This window comes from Engystomops pustulosus, chromosome 2 (assembly GCF_040894005.1).
Source record: "Engystomops pustulosus chromosome 2, aEngPut4.maternal, whole genome shotgun sequence".
Taxonomy (NCBI): domain Eukaryota; kingdom Metazoa; phylum Chordata; class Amphibia; order Anura; family Leptodactylidae; genus Engystomops; species Engystomops pustulosus.
Window position 1 is genome coordinate 12138935 of NC_092412.1, and position 26675 is coordinate 12165609.

General features: G+C 46.4%; 2 protein-coding genes across 3 annotated transcripts in view; one reads left to right on the top strand and one right to left on the bottom strand.

Annotated features, from left to right (window-relative positions):
- Positions 1-26675, top strand: part of LOC140119804 (uncharacterized) — a 340011-nt gene that overhangs the window by 272465 nt on the left and 40871 nt on the right. The gene's annotated exons all lie outside the window — the stretch shown is intronic.
- The window catches only part of LOC140119760 (uncharacterized), a 215424-nt gene continuing 210182 nt past the window's right edge, over positions 21434-26675 (bottom strand). Inside the window, exon 10 of the mRNA XM_072139111.1 lies at positions 21434-23841. Coding sequence (XP_071995212.1) covers positions 21542-23841 — 2300 coding nt within the window. The 3' untranslated portion in view covers positions 21434-21541. The remainder of the gene's footprint in view (positions 23842-26675) is intronic.

Below are 26675 nucleotides of genomic sequence, written 5' to 3' on the forward strand. Positions count from 1 at the left end.
TCCCCACCTGTCACATCACACACATAGAGACAATGTGCAGCATGAGACACATCCCCATCTGTCACATCACACACATAGAGACAATGTGCAGCATGAGACACATCCCCATCTGTCACATCACACACATAGAGACAATGTGCAGCATGAGACACATCCCCATCTGTCACATCACACACATAGAGACAATGTGCAGCATGAGACACATCCCCATCTGTCACATCACACACATAGAGACAATGTGCAGCATGAGACACATCCCCACCTGTCACATCACACACATAGAGACAATGTGCAGCATGAGACACATCCCCACCTGTCACATCACACACATAGAGACAATGTGCAGCATGAGACACATCCCCATCTGGCACATCACACATGTCATGGACACAATTGCTTCATATAGAGTTTGCTCTTAGTTCTTGTCATGTTTCCTCAGGTTCTATAGATCCAGGACTCCCAGAGGTTTCTCCTAAAGATGATCCTTTCCATCAATGATCCACCAGGGATCCGGGAGAAGGACAGAGAGCAGATGGCGGCCAGGATCCTGAAGCCATTCTGAAAAATATAAAAAAAATCAAGTGATCAAAAGGTTGTACAGTTCTGAAAATAGAAGCATTGCAAACACCATCAAAAGTCACAGAAAATGACACTTCCCCCAGCTCCGTACACCAAAGTATGAAAAAGTTATTAGCACCAGAAAATGGCGCACAGTGAAAGCCGTAAAATCCAAGCCCACAAGAAAACGTTGCAAATGCATTTTTTCACCATTTTCACTGCATTTGGATTTTTTTTCCCGCTTCCCTGTACATGGCATGGAATATTATATGCCGTCACTATGAAGTGCAATTTGTTACACAGAAAATAAGCCCTCACACAGCTCCTTACATGGAAAAATAAAAAAGTTATAGATTTTTGATGGTGGGGAGTGAAAAATGGAAATAAAAAATCAAAAAAAGGGCCATTCCATCAAGGGGTTAAAAGGACACAGATCATAATTAGTGAACACTATCAGATACCTGGAAATTATTGGAATTAATCTGCCATCTGCTGCTAATTTTTTTTCCTTTCTGACAAACCCGATGTAACTTGCGCCAAATTTTGCAGTTTTTACCCAAAAGTATTGGGTCATTCCAAAGTGATTGAAGCCCTCCAGCAGTAGGTTGTCTGGATGAAGGCCAAACCGGTGACCCTATAAGCCATAGCAAGAGAAGTTGGTTGTTTTAAGGCTGGCATTTCTTAAAATAGAATACTACATTTTTACATCACAAACTCATTCCAGGAAGGCAGGTCGCCCCCCAACAGACAAATGCCAGAGCAGACAGAATAATGCAAAGAATCTCCATAGGTAATCGTTTCCATTTTGCAGCTGGAATTTCATGCCAATTCAGCACTGAAGAGGGTAAGTATCGGTGTGTCTCACTATATAGGGGCATTTGGACTGGACACCCACTCTGCAGTGACCAAACCTCTAATTAGCAGAAAGAATAAAAAGGCCGACCTTTGCAGAGGAACATGTTGTGTGGGCAGAGGGGAAGTGATCCACTGTTCATTTTAGTAAAGAAACCAAGTTTAATTTGTTTCGATTTGAGGGGAAACATTACGTTAGTTGACAAACTGTGAAAAGACTGAACCCAAAATGTGTAAAGGGGTCAGTGAAAGGTGGTGGAGGAAGTGTCATGGTTTGGGCAATGTTTTCTGCAGCAGGAGTTGGACTGGAAGAAGAGTGGAGCAGAATCCGAGCAGAGCTGTGTGAAAGACTAGTGATGTCCTGTATCCGGCACTGAAGTCGCTCACAGCGAAGGTCTGTGAACCTCATACTCATGGGCAACTGGTGGAACCTTCAGAAAATAGAATTATAATCTTTCTCTGTGCTACAGTCATTGCTACTCTCTATCATCATCATATTTTTTGCAATATAAAAGGTTTTATGTTGATACCTGATAAAACCCTGTTCAAGTGGCGTGGTGACCCCTTAAAAAATATCCTTCAGGTTGCATGTCCAGACGAGCAAGATGGCGGACGCAGAATCTGAGCACTCCGAGCTTCCCCCGTCTACCAGCGCTCACCACAGCAGCACCCCAGGCCCGTATGGGGAAAAAAGTGAGTGGGAAGCCACCCCGAGGACCCCGCAACCAGCCGACCCCCTTACCTACGCTGGACTCCTTTGTCCGCCAGGACTCCTGCGGCTGCTGCTACCACCACGAGGCTGGGCGCCATCTTCCCTCACTCCTCTCCACCGGAGCTCTCAGGGCCTCCGCGCGCTCAATCCCCTGGAGGAGCGAGCTCGCCGCAGGTCCCGCTCCTGCTCTACTACCGGGGACGGTGAGGGAGACCTGCGTCCCTGCAGCAGCCCGTCGATGAACCTTTCTGAGCAACCTCACTTCCTCCTCCACGTGAAAGAGGCCTGAATACCGGCAGGCGCCATCTCTTTCCAGCAGCCAGGCCGCGACCACACAGTTGGACCCCCAGCAGACAGTGGAAACAGGTGTGCTGCAGGAGCAGCAAGAAGGTGAGCAGCGGTCCCCCTCCCCAGACTCGAACCCAGCAGCACCTGCCTTCTCCCCAGAGGCACAGGGCAGCCTCTCTGGGAAAGCTACTATACCCCGGTGTTAAAGATATTACACTGGACTCAGACGCCATCTTACGTATTGTCGGACATTTTAAAGATTCAACATTATTTCATATAACTTTGTGTAGTGATTACTGAAGTTTGGGTGTGGGTCTCATTCCTTAGAAAAGCACACAAAGACTTAGTGCTCACTAGCACCACCTAGAGGAAGGTATCCAGGTGGACATCTGGACATTTGGTTTATGTGAAGTTTCAGTATTTGCATGTAGCCAATAGTATCAGCCTCCTTTGTGTGCTTACATCCAATAGTGTTACATTTCCTGGGTGAGAACACCCAATTATAGTTGCTGCTTTCCTAATTACACGCCTTATGTAAAGTACCTTATGGTTTTCTATAAATGTCCGTCCCTCAATAAAATTATCAGTCTTGTTGCTAACTTCCAGGAAGGACAGGTCTTGTCTTTTCATTCAAGTTAGTCAATTCCAGCGCTGGACACAGACTCATTTAATTTGAAAGTCACCTTACAATGATTAGGGGTTTGAGCCCCAGATATAAATCTATGAGACCGGGATAAGGGTGACATTTAGGTGACATCCTGCTACCACCCGCACTTGGTGGAGCACACCCCCTGAAGATGCCTCCGAAGCCTCAGAGACCCCCACCTTCCCCCACCGAGGGTGTTCGTAAGGCTACTCCGGCAACTGCATCGGGGTCCACTTCACCCCCACATGCACAGCACCTGGCGGTAGAACCTCTGGCTCCTCTTCCCCAAGGCTCAGCCACCTCGCAACCCCCATCAACCTCACCTGCTGTATTTGATAATGCTCAATGGCAAACCCTTTTTATGCAACTTCCTACCAAGCAGAATTTTCATAACATGGTATTGGAGGTGAAGAAGACCTGTGAGGCCAGTATTGCTGCAATCCAACAAGATCTTAGGTTACTGAGGGAACTTGTGGAAGCTGCAGAAGGAGCTCACGATACCACTCGTCAATATATTGCCCTTTTACATGATACTGTTCTGCAACAGTCCTGTGCTTTGAGAGAACACAATAGACACTTGGAAGATCTTCATTATAGGGGTCGCCGACAGAAAATCCAAGTACGGGGCCTCCCAGAGGCAACTGGAGATGAGGATCTTACAGTCACCTTGGAGGCCATCTTCAACATGATACTAGGGGAACAGCCTTCCCACCGCATTAAATTTGTCAGAGCCCACAGAGCTTTGAAACCCAAGGGCACTTCTGCCAAACCCTGTGATGTTATCTGTTGTTTGTATGATTACGAGCTCAAAGAATCCATCATAGCCAAGGCCCGTGCTCTGAAAGACTTTGATTTTGATGGGGCGCCTATACAGCTAAACCCAGACCTCTCCTGGATAATCCAAGGAAAAAGGAAGTTGACCGCTCACCTCAATTTGTCAGTCTCTGTGCTGGCTGCTGCTCAGGGACCACGAGCATGGGACGATAGAAGGCAGAAGAAACGCATGCCGCACCAGATGAAAAATAAAACGTGGTTCTTTAATTTCAATTCTTCCAATAAAAACAGTGGTAGCATTGTACAAATCAAATAAAGCTGAAGTTTTGCATCCTGGTTGACACAAGACTAGTACCAATAAAAAATGTAAGGCAGTATAGCCTACGCGTTTCGGACGCGTTACACGTCCTTACTCATGGCTGGTTTTTGTAATACTGAAACATGGGTATATATGCTCTCACTAACCACCCGCGCCTACACCCATTTCCGTGTGTGCGGGAGGAAAGGAGGAGTCATAATCTTAAAACTATATAATAAAACCTAAAGCAAACTGCCAATACACCTTACGTGTGAACTTATTCCGACGAATAAAGATACAAACATGAACGGAGCATCCCTGTTTCTCGGAGTTGTTGTATAGTACATACCCCGACCGTGTCCACGGTCTCCCGGAAGTGTACGACTCCGACCGGAAGTTTCCCGCAGCGTTGCCATGTCAACCGATGGCATCGTCGCGGCGGAGAGAGCTCCGGACATTGCGTCATGGGAAAAGTATAGGAGAACGGAATGTGGACAGCACAAAAATAGGTAAGTATGAGTTTATACAATAATTAGGTAGTGTAGATGTCCGTATGTAAAGGGAATCATCCCCCTAGGTGGACCCGCATCCTGCAATAAGCAAGATCATCAATAGTGATACATGAGTTCCCTCCTGTAGTTCATGCCCATCGGATAGCTGGTATTTAAAACCAGCGTCCAGTGTCCAGTAAGCTTCGCGGTCCACTAATATCCTATGTCTATCCCCCCCCCCCGTTTCGGGAGATGAACTTGTTCTATAATGAACGTTTCTAAGGTTGAGCGGTCAACTTCCTTTTTCCTTGAACTTTCGTAAATCGTTTGGGCCTTTAGTTGTACCGTGCTCCCCCAAGGGATAAAATTGTCATCCCATGTTGTAGCTGTTTAGTTTTGCCTATACATAAAATTGTATTCCTGTTGACACAAGTACCACAGCCTTTTTCCTCTTGCACCCCTGCGATGGACGCGGAGACACCAAGTGTGAATGAAGCCAGACTTACAAAAGCGGCTTCAGTATTTGGAGGGGAACAAAGTACGAACGTATCAACCCCGGATGTCAAAAACCTAATAAAAGAGGTGGAAAGTCTATCTATGCAGGAATGCAGAATTTGGTGGGATCGCACGACTTTAGACAACTATTTGAATAGAAATATGATCCCTAGAGGCTTAAGGCTGAAGAAAATACCGACTTATATATATTCCAACAAATTCATTGAGGAGTGGAATAACATTTTATCGGCATGCTCAAGAGATCTCATGAAACTAATCATCTCTAACGAGGATGAAAAACTAACACAAATAAAGCTGGAAATTGGGAGGAAAAAACAAGACCTCTCAGAACTAACCGATACAACTAATATGGAAACCCTCATGAACCAACTTCAATCTAAAATCGATACAATGGAACAGGACATCATGGAGAAAAAGAAAAACAAATTCAAACGAGACTCGCATGATTATGCACAAAATCAGGTGTATGAATGGGGAAGGTGGGAGAGACAATGGACCACACCCCGCTCTATCCTCAAGAAACGATCACAGAGAAGACATTTCCAAGATAACCCCAGAGTCAACTTCAGCTCCTCAGAAATGGAGACCTCGAATGCGGAAACGGATGCATCGGATGCAGAACCATCACAACCGAGAAAAAACTCCACGTATTACAAAAAATCCAAGAACAAAAAACAACAACCAAAAAACGAACGAGGAGAGGAGGCCGGAAACACAGAAAGAAGCTCCCAAGTCCAGGACCGGAATCTCAGGAGCCAACGACGGAAATAATAAACTTTTCAACTACACCGGACGTCCTGAACCTTTCTGACTCTCCCCTCACTGCAGACCAAACTGAAATATTATCGATGGGTCTCAATTTTTCCTTAGCCTCCAATTTTGATCTTTTTAACACCTTGAAGGACATCAATCGATTTGTTAGAGGTCTTACTGTGAAAAAATATTTTCGAAAAGACCCTGAGTGTCCGAACACTACAGAAGCACAATGTGAGGCCAGTCACCAACGAGAGATACAATCTACTAATAAATATAGTGACATGATTTTTTCGGATCAACTCACTGTGGTCACATTGGCTAATATGAATGATAACAATGATGATAAATGTAATATCACTGCCAAATCATGCTTTTTTGATGTCCCTAACCCAGACTTTTATCCCATACAGGCGAGGGTGGAGGCTATGGATAGGTTCCAGGAGGTTATGGAGCGGGACCTCAGAGACCTCCACTCTAATACCTCCCGTGCCCCCTCTAATCTCACATACAGGCAACGTGTGGCACTCAAGACCCTTGGTGAGGACAACACCAGGGTCATTAAAATGGCCGACAAGGGGGGCACGGTTGTGGTAATGAGTCGCGATCTCTACCAGATACAAGTAGAGAATTTATTAGCCGATGAGAAAGCCTATCGTATTCTACAGGCAGACCCCACCAGGAAATTCTCCCAGGAAATGTTCCGTATTATAGACGATGGGGTAGCATTAGGGGTGTTAACAAATAAACAGGCAGAATACCTCAAGAACACACACCCCATTGTACCCATCATGCATGCATTGCCAAAAGTCCATAAGGGTATTGATCCCCCACCGATGAGACCCATAATTTCGGGAATAGGATCCCTCAATGAGCGACTATGCCAATGGCTAGACACATTTTTGCAACCCCTGGTCAAACGGATACCGGGGTATTTACAGGACACGGGGGATGTACTGAGGGGCCTGCAGGGAGTCACGTGGCGTCCGGGCTATATTTGGGTCGGATGCGACGTGGTTTCCCTGTACACCTCCATACCCCATGAAGTGGCCATGCAAGCATTAGATTTACATCTTCATAAATACAGTAGCTATGAGGACAACTTACAACTCCTATTGAAAGATGTCACCTGGTACCTTATGACCCATAATTTTTTTACGTTTAATGACATTTTTTATTTACAAACACAAGGAGTCTCCATGGGGGCAAAGTTCTCCCCCTCGCTGGCCAACTTGGTAATGGCCATGTGGGAGGAGGAATTCATTTACACAATACACAATCCCTTTAGTGATGTAATATGCTGGTACGGCAGATACATAGACGACCTGCTACTAGTGTGGAGCGGGGATGTGTCTGCCGTGCCAGCTTTCATTGAATACATTAACAACAATGAATACAATCTTAAATTCACATTCTCTACAGACAAGATGCACATAGAATTTTTGGATTTGAAGATAACAGTTGACGAGTTAGGGACAATTTCCACCTCCACCCATCGTAAGAAAACGGCGGGTAATACCATCTTACATGCCCATAGTGCACACCCAATACATGTGGTCAAGGGGGTCCCCATTGGGGAAATGACAAGGTCACGGAGAAACTGTAGTGACACACTAATCTATGAACAAGAGCTCCTTGACATTAGAGACAGACTTAGTCATAGAAAGTATCCCAAATGGATGTTGGATAGGGCTGAGGCCAAGATTGCACGTAAAAATCGCACGGACATACTTAAACGCAGAGAAAAACAAAAGCGCCGAAATACAACATTTGATACACCGTGTCTTACCCTCCAATTTTCCAACCAATTCCAAGATATTAAAAATATTTTTCTGAAGTATTTACCCATTTTACAGAGTGATGAGAACTTAGCAAAAATTTTATCTAATGGGGTCAATATTATACCAAAAAAATCACCGACAATTGGCAATAAAATATCTCCCAGTTATTTTGGCACTAGGAACCGGCAACGATCATCAAGGTTACATCACAAAGGGTTTTACAAATGTGGATCTTTCCCATGTAAAACCTGTAACTTTGCAAAAGTGACCAAGAAATTTTCCAACTCAGAAAATACGCAAGTATATGATATTACACAATATCTCAATTGTAACTCAGATTATGCTGTATATGCGATTGAATGTAGAATGTGCAACCAGATGTATGTAGGATGTACTACCAGGAGATTCAAATTAAGATTCCTTGAGCACTTGAGAGATATACGGAATTGGCACAAACTTACTGCCCCCCAACAAATGGACAAAAGAAAGTCTTTATCGGGGGCAGCAAGACATTTCATTGAACGTCATAGAGGGGAGGTATCAACCTTAGAAACGTTCATTATAGAACAAGTTCATCTCCCGAAACGGGGGGGGGGATAGACATAGGATATTAGTGGACCGCGAAGCTTACTGGACGCTGGTTTTAAATACCAGCTATCCGATGGGCATGAACTACAGGAGGGAACTCATGTATCACTATTGATGATCTTGCTTATTGCAGGATGCGGGTCCACCTAGGGGGATGATTCCCTTTACATACGGACATCTACACTACCTAATTATTGTATAAACTCATACTTACCTATTTTTGTGCTGTCCACATTCCGTTCTCCTATACTTTTCCCATGACGCAATGTCCGGAGCTCTCTCCGCCGCGACGATGCCATCGGTTGACATGGCAACGCTGCGGGAAACTTCCGGTCGGAGTCGTACACTTCCGGGAGACCGTGGACACGGTCGGGGTATGTACTATACAACAACTCCGAGAAACAGGGATGCTCCGTTCATGTTTGTATCTTTATTCGTCGGAATAAGTTCACACGTAAGGTGTATTGGCAGTTTGCTTTAGGTTTTATTATATAGTTTTAAGATTATGACTCCTCCTTTCCTCCCGCACACACGGAAATGGGTGTAGGCGCGGGTGGTTAGTGAGAGCATATATACCCATGTTTCAGTATTACAAAAACCAGCCATGAGTAAGGACGTGTAACGCGTCCGAAACGCGTAGGCTATACTGCCTTACATTTTTTATTGGTACTAGTCTTGTGTCAACCAGGATGCAAAACTTCAGCTTTATTTGATTTGTACAATGCTACCACTGTTTTTATTGGAAGAATTGAAATTAAAGAACCACGTTTTATTTTTCATCTGGTGCGGCATGCGTTTCTTCTGCCTTCTCTCCTGGATAACCCTGCAAAAATGGTGAGCCTTACGCTCCCCTACTTCAGCAGCTCCGGGACAACCGCATTGTATATAGATAGGGTTTCCCTTTTTACGCTTGTGGCTACAAGAAATGGGAAGACGGCAACGCTTCGCTCCATAGAAGATCTACAGGGATTCTGTGACAGTCTGGATATCTCATCACCTGACATCTCAGATTGGGAAGTTTCCGTTCCTCCTCCTCCACCTCCGGTGTGGCAGCCATGCCCCAGGGGCACCGGAGAGGCACTGTCCTGGCTCGCCTGCCCATGATACTTCTTGATCTCTATGCCCGATCCAGCACAAGCACTGTGCCCTCCTATCTTGATTTCTGAATGGGTTTGTTATTCCTAATTTTATTGCTTATTTATAGCTGATAGACGTGGTGAATAGCTGAGTAGGTGTCACGGGCACCCCCGCGATCCATACCACGGATCGCGGGTGCACCCGTGCCTCCGTTGCGGGCACCCCCGCGATCCATATCGCGGATCGCGGGTGCACCCGTGCCTCCCTCCGCTGCCCCAATGCTGCTCCGGTGCACTCACCTCTCCTGGCTCCCGCTCCCGTCCGGACTGGGTCTCGCGCGCGGCCCCGCTCCCTAGGGCGCGCGCGCGGCACTGCCTCAAGATTTAAAGGGCCAGCGCACAGGTGATTAGTATTGGTCATTTCCTGTTTTGTATATAACCCTTTGTTTCCCATCATTCCCTGCCGGATCTTTGTGCCTCTTAGCCTTAGAGAAAGCTTCCTAGCGAGTATTGCTGTGTTCCTGCGTATTCCTGTATTCCTGCGTTCCAGTGTATTCCTGTGTGTTCCCGTTCCTGAGTCCTGTGTTGCCGTGTTACCTGTGTTCCTCCCTGTTGCTGTGTGCCTGTGTTCCCGTTCCCTCCTGCCTGGACCTCCTGTTGCTGACCCCGGACTTGAACCTGACGTTGCATCTCTGCCGCCTGCCCTGACCCTGTGCCTGGACCCGACTACGAGTTTGTCATCCGTTAAGGTACCTCGACCTCGGCTGCCACCGTGGGCTAGTCACACCTGGGAACGACCTAGTGGTATCCTGCCGCAGCAAGTCCAACCCGCTTTGCGGCGGGCTCTGGTGAAAACCAGGTGCCGCTAGGCTCCGGTTCCGGGTGTTGGCTAGTTACATCTCCCGCGGTGGTCCAGAGGATCCACTGATCCTAACAGTAAGATCCGGCCATGGATCCCGCCGAGGCTCCTTCTCCCAGTCAGCCTGATCTCGCCACCATCGTGATCCACCAGTCCCGGCAGATTGCAGCACAGCGGAATCAGCTAGAGCAAGTCACCGCCATGCTCCAACAACTACTTGCTACCCAACATCAGCAACAGTCTCCTGAAGCGGCCGCTGCGACCACTGCTGCCCCGGCTTATCTTCCTGCTGCTGAACCCAGGCTACGCCTCTCTTTGCCCGGCAAGTATGATGGAGATCCAAAGATGTGCAGGGGCTTCATAACCCAGTGCTCCTTGCACATAGAACTGATGCCGTCGCAATTTGCCACAGAGCGGTCCAAGGTGGCATTTGTCCTCAGCCTTCTTTCCGGGAAAGCCCTGGCCTGGGCTACTCCGCTTTGGGACAGAGATGACCCGGTTGTGTCTAACCTCACTGCGTTTCTGTCAGAGTTCCGGTCAGTCTTCGAGGAACCAGCACGAGCCTCCTCTGCGGAGTCTGCATTGTTGAACTTGCGTCAGGGCAACTCATCGGTGGGAGAGTACGCAGTTCAATTCCGCACCCTGGCTTCTGAACTTGCGTGGAATGATGCAGCCCTCATCGCTACATTTAAGAAAGGGCTCTCTGTGCAGTTCAAGGACGCACTGGCAGCTCGGGATCTTCCATCTACTCTGAGTGACCTCATCACCTTGGCCACTCGAATTGATGTTCGGTTTAAGGAGCGAGCTGAGGAACTACGCTCCGAGTATCCCCAAGGCCGTGTTAGACGCATTCCTCGCCTGGCGCCAGTCTTCCAAAGGCCGCTCCAGGGCCCGCCTGAATCTTCTGCTGAGGAACCCATGCAGGTTGACCGAACCCGGCTCACTCTACGAGAGCGTTCAAGACGCCGACAGGAGAACCTCTGTCTGTACTGTGCCAGCCCTGAGCATTTCATTGGTTCCTGTCCTGTCCGTCCTCAGCGTCCGGGAAACGCCAGCACCTAGGCTTCTTGGGAGAAGCGTCCCTAGGTGTAAATACAGCTTCTCCACGTCTGACTCTTCCTGTGCTCCTCAGCGTTGGCACCGGTACCCAGATCCAGGTTACTGCCTTCCTGGACTCGGGCTCTACAGCGAACTTCGTGGATGCAGCCTTGGTCTCTCGGCATCACTTCCCGGTGGTTCGTCTCGGGAAGCCATTGTCTATTGCCTCGGTCAATGGTCAGATCCTCTCCGTACCCATCTGGTTTCGCACGGAGCCCCTGCTTCTGCAAGTTGGTGCCCTACATCAAGAGAGACTTTCGTTTTTTGTGCTGCCCCAGAGCACATCTGCTCTACTGCTGGGTCTCCCCTGGTTGCAGCTTCATGCCCCTGTACTGGACTGGTCCTCCGGGCATATCCTCCGTTGGGGTCCGAACTGTGCTTCACGTTGTATGCAGATTCCCCGTCCGCTACCTGTGAGGACTTCGACTCTGGCTCCCAAGTCTCTGGAGGGTCTGCCAGCTTGTTATCGGGACTTTTCGGACGTTTTCTCCAAGAAGCAGGCGGAGATTCTACCACCACATCGTCCCTATGATTGCCCTGTGGATCTTCTTCCTGGCGCCACTCCTCCCAGAGGTCGTGTCTACCCTCTTTCTGTACCTGAGTCTCTAGCCATGTCCGACTACATCAAGGAGAATCTGCAGAGGGGTTTTATACGCAAGTCCTCCTCTCCGGCTGGTGCAGGTTTTTTCTTCGTTACCAAGAAGGACGGCTCCCTACGTCCCTGTATAGACTATCGTGGGCTGAATAAGATCACGGTAAAAAACCGTTACCCCCTGCCGTTGATTACAGAACTCTTTGATCGCCTACGTGGTTCCAAGGTGTTCTCCAAGCTGGACCTCCGTGGTGCTTACAATCTCATCCGGATCCGCAAAGGTGATGAGTGGAAGACGGCGTTTAACACCCGTGACGGGCACTTTGAGTACCTAGTGATGCCCTTTGGACTGTGTAATGCCCCTGCTGTTTTTCAGGAGTTTGGGAACGACATTTTTCGGGACCTTCTTTATACTTGTGTCGTGGTCTACCTCGATGACATCTTGGTGTACTCTCCAGACCTTGAGTCCCACCAGGCACACGTACGACAAGTTCTAGGTCGACTTCGTGCCAATCACCTCTATGCCAAGTTAGAAAAATGCCTGTTTCACCAGCACTGCCTTCCCTTCCTTGGTTACATAATTTCCAACAGAGGCCTCCAGATGGACCCCGTGAAGCTGTCTGCAGTTCTTCAGTGGCCACGTCCTGAGGGTCTCCGAGCCATACAGAGGTTCCTGGGGTTTGCGAACTATTACCGTCAGTTTATTCCCCATTTCTCCACTCTGGTGTCCCCCATCGTGGCGCTCACCAAGAAGGGTGCCAATCCACGTGCCTGGTCTCCTGCTGCTGAAATGGCCTTCTCCAAGTTAAAGTCTGCTTTCTCCTCGGCTCCCGTACTCTCTAGGCCAGATACGGACAAACCCTTTCTTCTGGAGGTGGATGCATCCTCCATAGGAGCTGGAGCGGTGCTCACTCAGAAAGGGCCCAAGGGCCGAACTTTGACTTGCGGTTTCTTTTCCAAGACTTTTTCTCCAGCTGAGAGAAATTATTCCATTGGAGACAGAGAACTATTAGCCATCAAACTTGCTCTTGAAGAATGGCGATATCTTCTGGAGGGAGCTCTCCATCCTGTTTGTGTGTACACTGACCACAAGAATCTTCTGTACCTCCAGACAGCCCAGCGCCTGAATCCCAGGCAAGCCCGGTGGTCTTTGTTCTTCTCCCGCTTTGACTTGCTGATTCATTTTCGTCCGGCAGACAAGAATGATGCTCTGTCCCGTTCGTCAGATGTTGTTGGAGATGAACCAGTTCCTCGGCACATAATTTCTCCTGATCAGCTTGTTGTTGCAGCTCCGGTGGACCTTCGGCAGCTGCCTCCTGGCAAGACGTATGTTAGACCTGCTCTCAGGAAGAGGATTCTGTCTTGGGGACATTCTTCTCGTCTGGCTGGGCACCCTGGGGTGCAGCGCTCCTTGGCCCTCATCTCCCGCTATTACTGGTGGCCAGACCTGGTCAAAGATGTTCGGGAGTTTGTGGGATCCTGCTCCTCCTGTGCCCGCAATAAAGCCTCTTGTCTCAAACCGGCTGGACTGTTACTCCCGTTGCCGATACCCAGTCGCCCGTGGTCTCACGTGGCAATGGACTTTGTTACTGATTTGCCTGTCTCCTCGGGCAATACTGTCATCTGGGTGGTGACGGACTGGTTTTCCAAAATGTCCCATTTTGTTCCCCTTCCAGGTTTTCCGTCTTCTCCACAGCTTGCCAGTTTGTTCTTCAAACATATCTTCCGTCTGCATGGCCTTCCGCTTCACATTGTGTCCGATCGAGGAGTCCAGTTTGTCTCTAAATTCTGGCGTTCTTTATGTAACCAACTGCAGGTCATCCTTGACTTTTCTTCTGCTTACCACCCTCAGTCGAATGGTCAAGTAGAGAGGGTGAACCAGACTTTGGGCTGCTACTTGCGCCACTTCGTCTCAGCCCGTCAAGACAAATGGACTGACCTTCTACCTTGGGCTGAGTTCTCTTACAATTCTCTGGACTTGGGATCTACTGGTTCGGCTCTGTTCTTCGTGGTCTATGGACGTATTCCTCGCCCACCTCTCCCGCTGTCTACTCCCTCTGTTGTCCCTGCGGTGGAGGATCTGGTGCAGGATCTCAAGGCTGTTTGGGACCAGACCCGCCAGTCCCTTCTACGAGCTTCAGACCGTACCAAGACCCAGGCTGATAAAAGACGTCGAGCTCCTCCTGTCTTCTCTCCTGGTGACAAAGTATGGCTATCCTCCAGATACGTCCGGCTTAAGATACCCAGCTATAAACTTGGGCCCCGGTTCCTTGGCCCCTTTGAGGTAATCAAGCGCATTAATCAAGTGGCATACAATCTCCGCCTTCCTCCATCTATGCGCATCCGGAACTCCTTTCATGTATCCCTCCTGAAGCCAGTCGTCTTGAACCGCTTCACCCAGCAATCCCCTCCTCCGGCTCCTGAGGCTGATTCTCCAGATGTATATGAAGTCAAGGAGGTTCTGGACATGAAGTTCGTAAGGGGTAAGCGGTTCTTCCTTGTAGATTGGAAGGGGTTCGGGCCTGAGGAGAGATCCTGGGAGCCTGAAGAGAATATTTTTGATCGGACTCTCCTCCAGAGGTTTCTTGGGACCAAGAAGAAGAGGGGGAGGCCGAAGGGGGGGGGTACTGTCACGGGCACCCCCGCGATCCATACCACGGATCGCGGGTGCACCCGTGCCTCCGTTGCGGGCACCCCCGCGATCCATATCGCGGATCGCTGGTGCACCCGTGCCTCCCTCCGCTGCCCCAATGCTGCTCCGGTGCACTCACCTCTCCTGGCTCCCGCTCCCGTCCGGACTGGGTCTCGCGCGCGGCCCCGCTCCCTAGGGCGCGCGCGCGGCACTGCCTCAAGATTTAAAGGGCCAGCGCACAGGTGATTAGTATTGGTCATTTCCTGTTTTGTATATAACCCTTTGTTTCCCATCATTCCCTGCCGGATCTTTGTGCCTCTTAGCCTTAGAGAAAGCTTCCTAGCGAGTATTGCTGTGTTCCTGCGTATTCCTGCGTTCCAGTGTATTCCTGTGTGTTCCCGTTCCTGAGTCCTGTGTTGCCGTGTTACCTGTGTTCCTCCCTGTTGCTGTGTGCCTGTGTTCCCGTTCCCTCCTGCCTGGACCTCCTGTTGCTGACCCCGGACTTGAACCTGACGTTGCATCTCTGCCGCCTGCCCTGACCCTGTGCCTGGACCCGACTACGAGTTTGTCATCCGTTAAGGTACCTCGACCTCGGCTGCCACCGTGGGCTAGTCACACCTGGGAACGACCTAGTGGTATCCTGCCGCAGCAAGTCCAACCCGCTTTGCGGCGGGCTCTGGTGAAAACCAGGTGCCGCTAGGCTCCGGTTCCGGGTGTTGGCTAGTTACATCTCCCGCGGTGGTCCAGAGGATCCACTGATCCTAACAGTAGGATCTATCTGGTAGCTACCTCCCCCTTGTCTCCCACCCTAGAGACTTAGACGGTTCCCACCTTTTGCCGTTAGTACGGCGTATTGGACTTGATACTGTTCTTTGGGTCGTCCTGACCACCTTGCCCCTTGCCAGGATATTTCAATTCTGGTTTTCTGTGATACTTTAGAATTTTCTTTTGATTATATCTATGTTATTTGTGTGTTTGTACAGTCTCCCCTCCCTTTTGTGTCTCTCCCATCCACAGCTCAACACTGCTACTCCGCTGGACCCTGCCCTTAAAAAGCAACAAGTACTTCCTAGGTCATGGATCCCCTCCCCATCGCTCAGGCAGCGTTTGCTACAGAAGTTACGTCCTCCTTTAAAGGTACATCATGGTCAAGTGTATCACATTGAATGTTAAAGGTCTCAACTCCAACAGTAAAAGGAGATTACTCCTCCACGAGCATAAGTCTCTGCGTGCTGAAGTAGCCTTTATCCAAGAGACGCATTTTGACAACTCTTCCTCCTTCAACTTCGAACGCAGATACTTTCCTCTCACCTACTCTGCTCCCCTAGACAGTAAGAGAGCGGGAGTGGCCATACTATTTTCTCGATCCTGCTCCTTTCAAGAGGTGTCTTACTATATAGACCCGGGTGGCCGATATATTATTGTCCATAGTACAATTGGAGATAAACCGATTACTTTTTGTAATGTTTACACCCCTAACATATCCCAAATTCGCTTCGTCACTAGAGATCCCCCTTCCCCCCAGCAACTCTCTTAATGGGGGGTGATTTCAATTTGATTTTCTCTGAACTGATTGACCGTCAATCTTTGAATCAGAGGCCAATCTCCCCTGTCCTTAAGCGACTCTACAGAGAGTTCTTCTGCACGAACTTCTGCAACACCTCAAATTTTTCTATGACCAGAATGATGGCTCTGTATCTTCTGAAGCAATTCTGTGGGAGGCACAAAAGGCAGTAATGCGTGGCCACTGTATCTCTCTTGGTTCTCGTTTAAAAAAAAGATTCCATGCGGCAACTGACTGACCACCAAGACACCGTGAACCGCCCTTATGCCAAACTTTACTCTCTACCTTCCGACTGACCCGCTTGCTAGAGAAGAACGCTTGCACTCCTTCTTAGACTCCTGTAGCCTTCCATCTCTCCCCTCCCAGGCGGTTTCATCGCTTAGTGAGCCAATAACTGAGGAAGAAGTGGCTGGCTTAATTAAAGACCTTACGGGGGGTAAATCCCCAGGCCCAGACGGATTTTCCTACAGTTACTATTGGACTTTTGCCCCTATCCTCACTCCCAGGCTAGTCACCTTGTTCAATTCCTTCCTAGATGGCCAACCTGTTCCATCGACTATGACCCACTCCTTTTTGACTCTTATTCCTAAGCCAGGTAAACACCCCCTAGATTGTAAAAACTACAGGCCAATAGCCTTGCTAAACTCTGATTTCAAACTCTTTGCCAAGGTCCTGGCGACCCGACTTAATTACTGGCTTTCCTCCCTGGTCCATAAAGATCAGGTGGGTTTTACTCCATGCCGGCAGGGGGGGATAATACCCGAAGAGTCATTGATTTGATTGATGCTGCTAATATTGATTGGGCAACTCACTCCTGCTTTTAAGTCTTTGATGGCTTAGGGTGGCCTTTTATATTTTCTACTTTGGAGCGATTTGGGATATGAGGACCCTTCCTGACAGCGATCCGAGGCCTTTATAAAACCCCCTCGGCTACAGTGAGACTCCCCCACGCCTCTTCAGTCCCCTTCCCATTACTGAACGGAACCAGACAGGGATGCCCGCTGTCACCTCTCCTTTTTGTGCTAAGCATAGAGCCTCTCACTGCGTCCCTGTATAGACACAACTTTTCCCCCTTACATGCGAACATACGCTCACTGCTCTCCAAATGGTCCACACTCCCGCTTTCGCTATTTGGTCGTATTTCGGCCATTAAAATGACCATATTACCTGAACTACTTTATCTTTTCGAGACCCTCCATATCCCAGTCCCGCTCAAAGACCTTTGTTCCCTGCAGACTTCTAATAAGCTACACCGAATTTGGAAAAATGTCCTCCTAGCTCCCAAAGCCAAGGGAGGCTTATCCCTCCCCAATCTTATCTACTACTATTGGGCCGCTCATATCCGTAGGATCCCAGCATATTCCAAATGGATGGAGGTGGAGAAGTTATGGCTAGCTCCAGCACACCCTAATTCCCTTCTCTGGAACGACCCTCACTCCCCTCCTTCCTTAGCTTTGCTGGGCCCCATGGCGCTGGCCTCTTCCACATTGCCGACCTGGTGGATCCCACAACGCGTGCTCTGATACCTTTCCCAGATATTCAGGCTAAACATAACCTCCCTCCCTCCCTCTGCTCTCTTTCAATACTTGCAGATCAAACACTACACAAATTCCCTGTTTCAGTCAGACCAGGTCTCATCTCCAACCCCCTTCAAGCGTTTATGTAAGCTTAATTCTTCGACCTCTCCATTCTTCATCTCCTTTATATATGCTATCCTAACGGATCCAATGCCTGATCGGCTTCTGAGGCATAAATATATGTCTCTATACCTATACCCTGTAAAGGGGAAACAATATCTGATGAACATTGGCTTTTGATCTGGAGACGCAGTGAAATCAGCCACGTGTATAATAAATAAAGAGAACCAATACAAAGTACTAATGCACTGGTATCACACCCCCCAATTACTCCACACCCTTACCCCACCCTCCCAATATGACCTATGCTCGCATTAAGGAAGTTGGGTCCATGGAACACCTATCAGCTGCACTTCAAGACAAGGCAGATAAGTTCCACTTTGTTTGGGATCCCTGGGACTCATATTGGATCACCCAGGACACCCCCTAAGTTTGTCTTGTGTTCCCCCCTTCCCTCCAGTCTTGTCTATGTCTGTCGTGTTAGTCATACTTTTTTCCTTTTTCTTATAAGGTTTCATTTATTGTTTTTATTTTTCTTATGTTCTACTTCTTTGTATTTTACCCCCTTGATAAGGGGCCTTTTATATTCAGAGTGAATTATGCACTACATTTGCATTTAAATGCTGTATATCTGTGTTTGCCGGTTATTGAACTACCCTATATACAGTACTTGATGTTTCTCTTCTTTCTCTCTTTCTCATCCTCTTGCTTCATGTAAGACTATTACTTATATTCATGTTTTTTATTGTTTTGTTAAAAATTTAATAAAAATACAATTTAAAAAAATATATATATATCCTTCAAATGTTCATCAATGGAGATTTTTTTTTTTTTTCAGAAAAAAATGTAATCAGTGATCAAACATCGGGACACATTTACTTACCCAGTCCTGTCGCGATCCCCGAGATCCGTTGTCCGACGAGGTGAAGTCTGGCGCGATTCACTTAGATCGTGCTACCGATATCCTGCATGTGTTGCTTCCCCGCTCAGGTCTGACAGAGTTCACCTTCTTCTTCCTGGTGCATGTAAGTGCATTGTCCGTGTATAATGCGCTGTGCGGTGAGTCACTAAGATCCTGCCCCCGATATCCTGCATGTGTCACTCCCCGCTCAGGTCCCTGGAGTTCACCTTCTTCTTCCTGGTGCATGTAAGTGCATTGTCCGTGTATAATGCGCTGTGCGGGGAGTCACTAAGATCATGCGCCCGATATCCTGCATGTGTCACTTCCCCGCTCAGGTCCCCGGAGTTCACCTTCTTCTTCCTGGTGCATGTAAGTGCATTGTCCGTGTATAATGCGCTGTGCGGGGAGTCACTAAGATCCTGCACCCGATATCCTGTATGTGTCACTTCCCCGCTCAGGTCCCTGGAGTTCACCTTCTTCTTCCTGGTGCATGTAAGTGCATTGTCCGTGTATAATGCGCTGTGCGGGGAGTCACTAAGATCCTGCACCCGATATCCTGCATGTGTCGCTTCCCCGCTCAGGTCCCTGGAGTTCACCTTCTTCTTCCTGGTGCATGTAAGTGCATTGTCCGTGTATAATGCGCTGTGCGGGGAGTCACTAAGATCGTGTGCCCGATATCCTGCATGTGTCGCTTCCCCGCTCAGGTCCCTGGAGTTCACCTTCTTCTTCCTGGTGCATGTAAGTGCATTGTCTGTGTATAATGCACTGTGCGGGGAGTCACTAAGATCGTGCGCCCGATATCCTGCATGTGTCGCTTCCCCGCTCAGGTCCCCGGAGTTCACCTTCTTCTTCCCGGTGCATGCAAGTGCATTGTCCGTGTATAATGCACTGTGCGGGGAGTCACTAAGATCGTGCGCCCGATATCCTGCATGTGTCGCTTCCCCGCTCAGGTCCCCGGAGTTCACCTTCTTCTTCCTGGTGCATGTAAGTGCATTGTCCGTGTATAATGCGCTGTGCGGGGAGTCACTAAGATCCTGCACCCGATATCCTGCATGTGTCGCTTCCCCGCTCAGGTCTGACGGAGTTCACCTTCTTCTTCCCGATGTATGCGAGTGCATGTCTTGTGACACAATTTGAATTTTAAATCCCGCGCTTAGTCCAAATCAGTCGGGTTGTCCGACGACCACGCTCCATCCATCTCTCAACCTACTCCGCTACTTAAACCCCTTAACAACATGTAACTTACCCGTATTTAACATGTCAGTCAGGAGGAGTCTGCTCTATACACAGCGGGTGTTATCTGCATTATGCATAAGCTTTAGTGGCACTTAAGCCACGGCCCCTTCTTGGATCTGCATCGCACCACCTCTGACATCATGATGGGTGTCGGTCGGTTGCTATGACACCCAAGATCCCAATGCCTCTTTCACATAGACATATGCTTGTTGGGCCATAGCCCGGGCAAACAAACAGCCGCCTGCTGAGGAGGCAGAGGGATGAGCACTCCTTCCCTCTCCATAGCAGAGAATGGCACTCGGACGTAAACACGGGAAAATATAGAGTATGCTCTATCTTACTCCTGTGCACAGTATGGTGCGGTGACACGTGGGTGTGGTCACCATACCGGAGGACGTAGCCGGGGGGATGTATATATCACATCACTAAAATGTCAGTGTGAAGGGGGCCTACCACAGGGTTCCATGGCTGTCATAGCAAGATCTGAGTAGGATCTGTAAAAGAGCAGACTGAATTGCATATTGTATAATTAATCAGACCCTCAGAGACCCTCCTAGAACTTTACAGGACGTATGCAACAGTATGTCAACGTTCCCATTTAGATTTTCCCATTGACTTTTATGGGCCATACGGGGTGGAAATACAGTGGAAAATAGGACATGCTCTATATTTTATACAGCTCACTTACGGTATGGTACGGTCCGGTGAACAATAAGGCCATGTACATGGATGGCCATATTGCCCATCGGAATGCATAGGCCCGTATTCCAGCCGTATATATGGCCATTTGTATACGGTCGTGTTCATGGGGCCGTATATACAGAACAGAAAAGACCATATGGTCGTGTGCATGAGGCCAAACACTGTTAGTTATGTAATATTTTGGATGTTGATCATTTAAAATTTTGAAAAACCTAAATTAAATTTTGATTCAACATTACTGTCAGGGGTAGTGGATCCACTGAACCACCGTGAGCGATGACATAAGCCGACACCCGGGAGCGGGGTCTAAGTGGCACCCGGTTTTCACCAGAGCCTGCCACAAAGCAGGTTGGACTTGCTACGGCGGGATACCACCAGGTCGCTCCACAGGCACGACTTTGCTTGCGGTTGTGGCCAAGGCGTAGTACAAAATCTGAAGGCAGAGACTGAGTCGTGGTCATGAAGGAGGTCAGGATAGGTGGCACAGTATCGGAGTCAGGAACAAGGCAGAAGGTCAGGACAGGTGACAGAGAATCAGAGTCAGGAACAGGAATCGATGTCTCAACGGGAAATCACTCTAAGCACAGGAACAACAGTGGAAAGCTTACTCAGAGTCACAAGGATCCGGCAGGGGACACAGGAAGGGACCGGCTATTTATCAGGGCAAGCGGCTGGCCAACGCCAATCATCAGCACGGTGGGCCTTTAAATCTTACAGAGCCAGTGCTTGCGGCCCATAGGAGGTGGGGACACACGCCAGAGCATGGGGACCACCGCTGAAGCAAGGGATGGCAAGCGAGGCTGCGGCTGGACTCCAGCAGCACACGGGAGAGCCTGCAACCAGGGACATGGGTCACAGAAATCACCTAAGAAACACATATGATTTGTTATTATTTATTACTATATACTGCAGACATAAAAAGTCATCCTAAAGAAAGAAATCCAACAATAAATCTCTAGACTCATAATGTTCATAGTGTAAGAAATGTTAACACGGCTGCTCCCCTTTATGAATTATCTGATGTGTGAAAAGCTTGTCTTTCCTGCTAAAACATTTCCCACATTCTACACATGAAAATGGCTTCTCCCCTGTGTGAGTTCTCTGATGTCTTAGAATACTTGCTTTATCCCTAAAACATTTCCCACATTCAAGACACGAAAAAGGCTTCTCTCCTGTGTGAATTCGTTGATGTTTAACAAAACTTGAGTAATCGCTGAAACTTTTCCCACAATCAGAACATAAAAATGGCTTCTCTGCGGTGTGAGTTCTCCAGTGTTTAAAAAGACTTGAAGTATTGCTGAAACACTTTCCACATTCATTACATGAACACGGCTTCTCCCCTGTGTGAGTTCTCTCATGTTCAACAAGATGTGATTTCCTGGTAAAACATTTCCCACATAGTTGACATGAGAATGGAGTCTCTCCTATGTGACTCTTCTGATGTCTTAGAAGATGTGATTTCTCTCTAAAGCATTTCCCACATTCAGGGCACGAAAACGGCTTCTCCCCTGTGTGATTTTTCTGATGTTTAACAAGATATGAAGCTTGGTTGAAACATTTTCCACATTCAGTACATGAAAATAACTCCCCCCCTGAGTGAATTTTCCTATGTGCAACAAGGAGTGAATTACTGACAAAACATTTCCCACATTCAGAACATGAAAATGGCTTCTCTCCTGTGTGACTTCTCTGATGTATAATAAGACTTGAAGAATAGTTAAAACATTTTCCACATTCAGTACATGAGAACGGCTTCTCTTCTGTGTGAATTATCTTGTGTATATTAAGTTGTGATTTCCGTATAAAACATTTCCCACATTCAGGACATGAAAATGGCTTCTCCCCTGAGTGAGTTCTCTGATGTATAACAAGACTTGATTTCTCCCTAAACAATTTCCCACATTCAGGGCATGAAAATGGCTTCTCCCCTGTGTGAATTCTCTGATGTTTAACAAGACTTGAAGAATGTTTGAAACATTTTCCACATGCAGAACATGAAAATGGCTTCTCTCCTGTGTGAATTCTCTGATGTTTCACAAGACTTGAAGAATAGTTGAAACATTTCCCACATTCAGAACATGAGAATGGCTTCTCTCCTGTGTGTGTTCTCTGATGGATAACAAGACTTGTAGTATCACTGAAACGTTTTCCACATTCAGTACATAAAAATGGCTTCTGCCCTGTGTGAATTTTCTCATGTACAGCAAGATGTGATTTCCTGATAAAACATTTCCCACATTCAGGACATGAAAATGGCTTCACTCCTGTGTGAATTCTCCTGTGTCTAATGAGACTTGAAGCATCGCTGAAACATTTCCCACATTCAGTACATGAAAATGGCTTCTCCCCTGTGTGAATTCTGTGGTGTTGAACGAGATAAGATTTCTGAGTAAAACATTTCCCACATACATGGCATGAAAATGGCTTCTCCCCTGTGTGAGTTCTCCAGTGCTTAGCAAGTCTTGAGTGATCACCGAAACACCTTCCACATTCAGAGCATGTAAATTCCCCTGTGTGAACTTTCTCATGTGCAACAAGATGCGATTTCCTTGTAAAATATTTCCCACATTCAGAACATGAAAATGGCTTCTCCCATGTGTGAATTTTCACATGTTGATCAAGACTTGATTTCTGGGTATAGTTTTTGTCAGATTTCTGACATGAAAAAACATTGTCCTCTGAGTGACTTTGAAGATGACTAAGAAGATTTGATTTCCAACTAAAACATTTCCCACATTCTGAACATGAAAATGGCTTCTCCCCTGTGTGAGTTCTCTGATGTCTAAAAAGCTTATCTTTCCTGCTAAAACATCTTTCACACTCAGGACATGAAAATGGCTTCTCTCCTGTGTGAGTTCTCCTGTGTCTAATGAGACTTTTCTTATCACTTAAACATTTTCCACATTCAGTACATAAGAATGGCTTTTCCCCAGTGTGAATTCTCTCATGTTCAACAAGATGCGATTTACTGTTAAAATATTTTCCACAATCAGGACATGAAAATGGCTTCTCCCCTGTGTGAGTTCTGTAGTGTTTAACAAGGCTTGAATTATTGCTAAAACATTTCCCACATTCAGTACATGAGAATGGCTTCTCCCCTGTGTGAGTTCTCTCATGTTTAACAAGATATGATTTCCTGTTAAAACATTTTCCACATTGAGGACATAAAAACTTCCTCTTCTCTCCATGATTTCCCTCCTCTGTGGAAAGATGTGACTGATTATCTTCTACTTCACCACAAGGAGATGAGGGGGGACGTCCATGGGAACCTCTTGTACTTTCATCTCCTGGAAAATATAACCAAGAAATTAATATTGGAAGTTTCCTTTTCCCACTTAAGAGCAGAAGTAAAGTTACAAGTCAGTAACATACAGTCATCTATGGATATCATGCATATTAATTGTAAGTGTAATTATTTCACACATAATTTGATTAAAATCCAAATATGTATTGGAATTCCTGAACTTCCTGGACATGAGAGGGTTGTGTAACCAGAGATTCCCATCTCCCCTGGAGCTGAGCCCAACAGTCCTAGACAGTGGGTGACACAGGGGGGGAGCCTGAATAAAAAGCAGCTTCATTGAATTCCTGTGGTCATACAGAATGGCACGGCACAGGGCGACGGGCTGTTTCGGACATCATGTGGCCATCACTCTGTGGCATGCCCGGCGTTTCTTTGTATGACCTCAGGCCTTCAATAAAGCTGCTTTATTATTTTTTGCATGGTGGGTGCACCACAGCTTGAACCTTTCCCCGAGTCCTTATTGCCTCCACTCCGGGTGGTGCCTCTAAAGCCGGTTGGAGTGGTGTAGAGATTTGTAATATGGGTCTGTTACTGGTGTGTTTCCAGTATTTCTGCATAAGATAGGTTGGCTACAAGAAGTTAACTTCTATAATACTGCCCCCTATGTATAAGAATATAACTACTATAATACTGCCCCCTATGTACAAGAATATAACTACTATAATACTGCCCCCTATGTACAAGAATATAACTACTATAATACTGCCCCCTATGTACAGGAATATAACTACTATAATACTGCCCACTATGTACAAGAATATAACTACTATAATACTGCCCCCTATGTACAGGAATATAACTACTATAATACTGCCCTCTATGTACAGGAATATAACTACTATAATACTGCCCCCTATGTACAAGAATATAACTACTATAATACTGCCCCCTATGTACAAGAATATAACTACTATAATACTGCCCCATATGTACAAGAATATAACTACTATAATACTGCCCCCTATGTACAAGAATATAACTACTATAATACTGCCCCCTATGTACAGGAATATAACTACTATAATACTGCCCCCTGTGTACAGGAATATAACTACTATAATACTGTCCCCTATGTACAGGAATATAACTACTATAATACTGTCCCCTATGTACAAGAATATAACTACTATAATACTGCCCCTGTGTACAAGAATATAACTACTATAATACTGCCCCCTATGTACAAGAATATAACTACTATAATACTGCCCCCTATGTACAGGAATATAACTACTATAATACTGCTCCTATGTACAGGAATATAACTACTATAATACTGCCCCCTATGTACAGGAATATAACTACTATAATACTGCCCCCTATGTACAAGAATATAACTACTATAATACTGCCCCCTATGTACAAGAATATAACTACTATAATACTGCCCCATATGTACAAGAATATAACTACTATAATACTGCCCCCTATGTACAAGAATATAACTACTATAATACTGCCCCCTATGTACAGGAATATAACTACTATAATACTGCCCCCTGTGTACAGGAATATAACTACTATAATACTGTCCCCTATGTACAGGAATATAACTACTATAATACTGTCCCCTATGTACAAGAATATAACTACTATAATACTGCCCCTATGTACAAGAATATAACTACTATAATACTGCCCCCTATGTACAAGAATATAACTACTATAATACTGCCCCTATGTACAGGAATATAACTACTATAATACTGCCCCCTATGTACAAGAATATAACTACTATAATACTGCACCCTATGTACAAGAATATAACTACTATAATACTGCCCCCTATGTACAAGAATATAACTACTATAATACTGCCCCCTATGTACAGGAATATAACTACTATAATACTGCACCCTATGTACAAGAATATAACTACTATAATACTGCCTCCTATGTACAAGAGTATAACTACTATAATACTGCCCCCTATGTATAAGAATATAACTACTATAATACTGCCCCCTATGTACAGGAATATAACTACTATAATACTGCCCCCTGTGTACAAGAATATAACTACTATAATACTGCACCCTATGTACAGGAATATAACTACTATAATACTGTCCCCTATGTACAAGAATATAACTACTATAATACTGCCCCTATGTACAAGAATATAACTACTATAATACTGCACCCTATGTACAGGAATATAACTACTATAATACTGCCCCCTATGTACAAGAATATAACTATTATAATACTGCCCCCTATGTACAAGAATATAACTACTATAATACTGCCCCCTATGTACAGGAATATAACTACTATAATACTGCCCCCTATGTACAAGAATATAACTACTATAATACTGCCCCGTATGTACAAGAATATAACTACTATAATACTGCCCCCTATGTACAAGAATATAACTACTATAATACTGCCCCTATGTACAAGAATATAACTACTATAATACTGTCCCCTATGTACAGGAATATAACTACTATAATACTGCCCCCTATGTACAAGAATATAACTACTATAATACTGCCTCCTATGTACAAGAATATAACTACTATAATACTGCCCCCTATGTACAAGAATATAACTACTATAATACTGCCCCTATGTACAAGAATATAACTACTATAATACTGCCCCCTATGTACAAGAATATAACTACTATAATACTGCCCCCTATGTACAAGAATATAACTACTATAATACTGCCCCCTATGTACAAGAATATAACTACTATAATACTGCCCCCTATGTACAGGAATATAACTACTATAATACTGCCCCCTATGTACAAGAATATAACTACTATAATACTGCCCCTATGTACAAGAATATAACTACTATAAT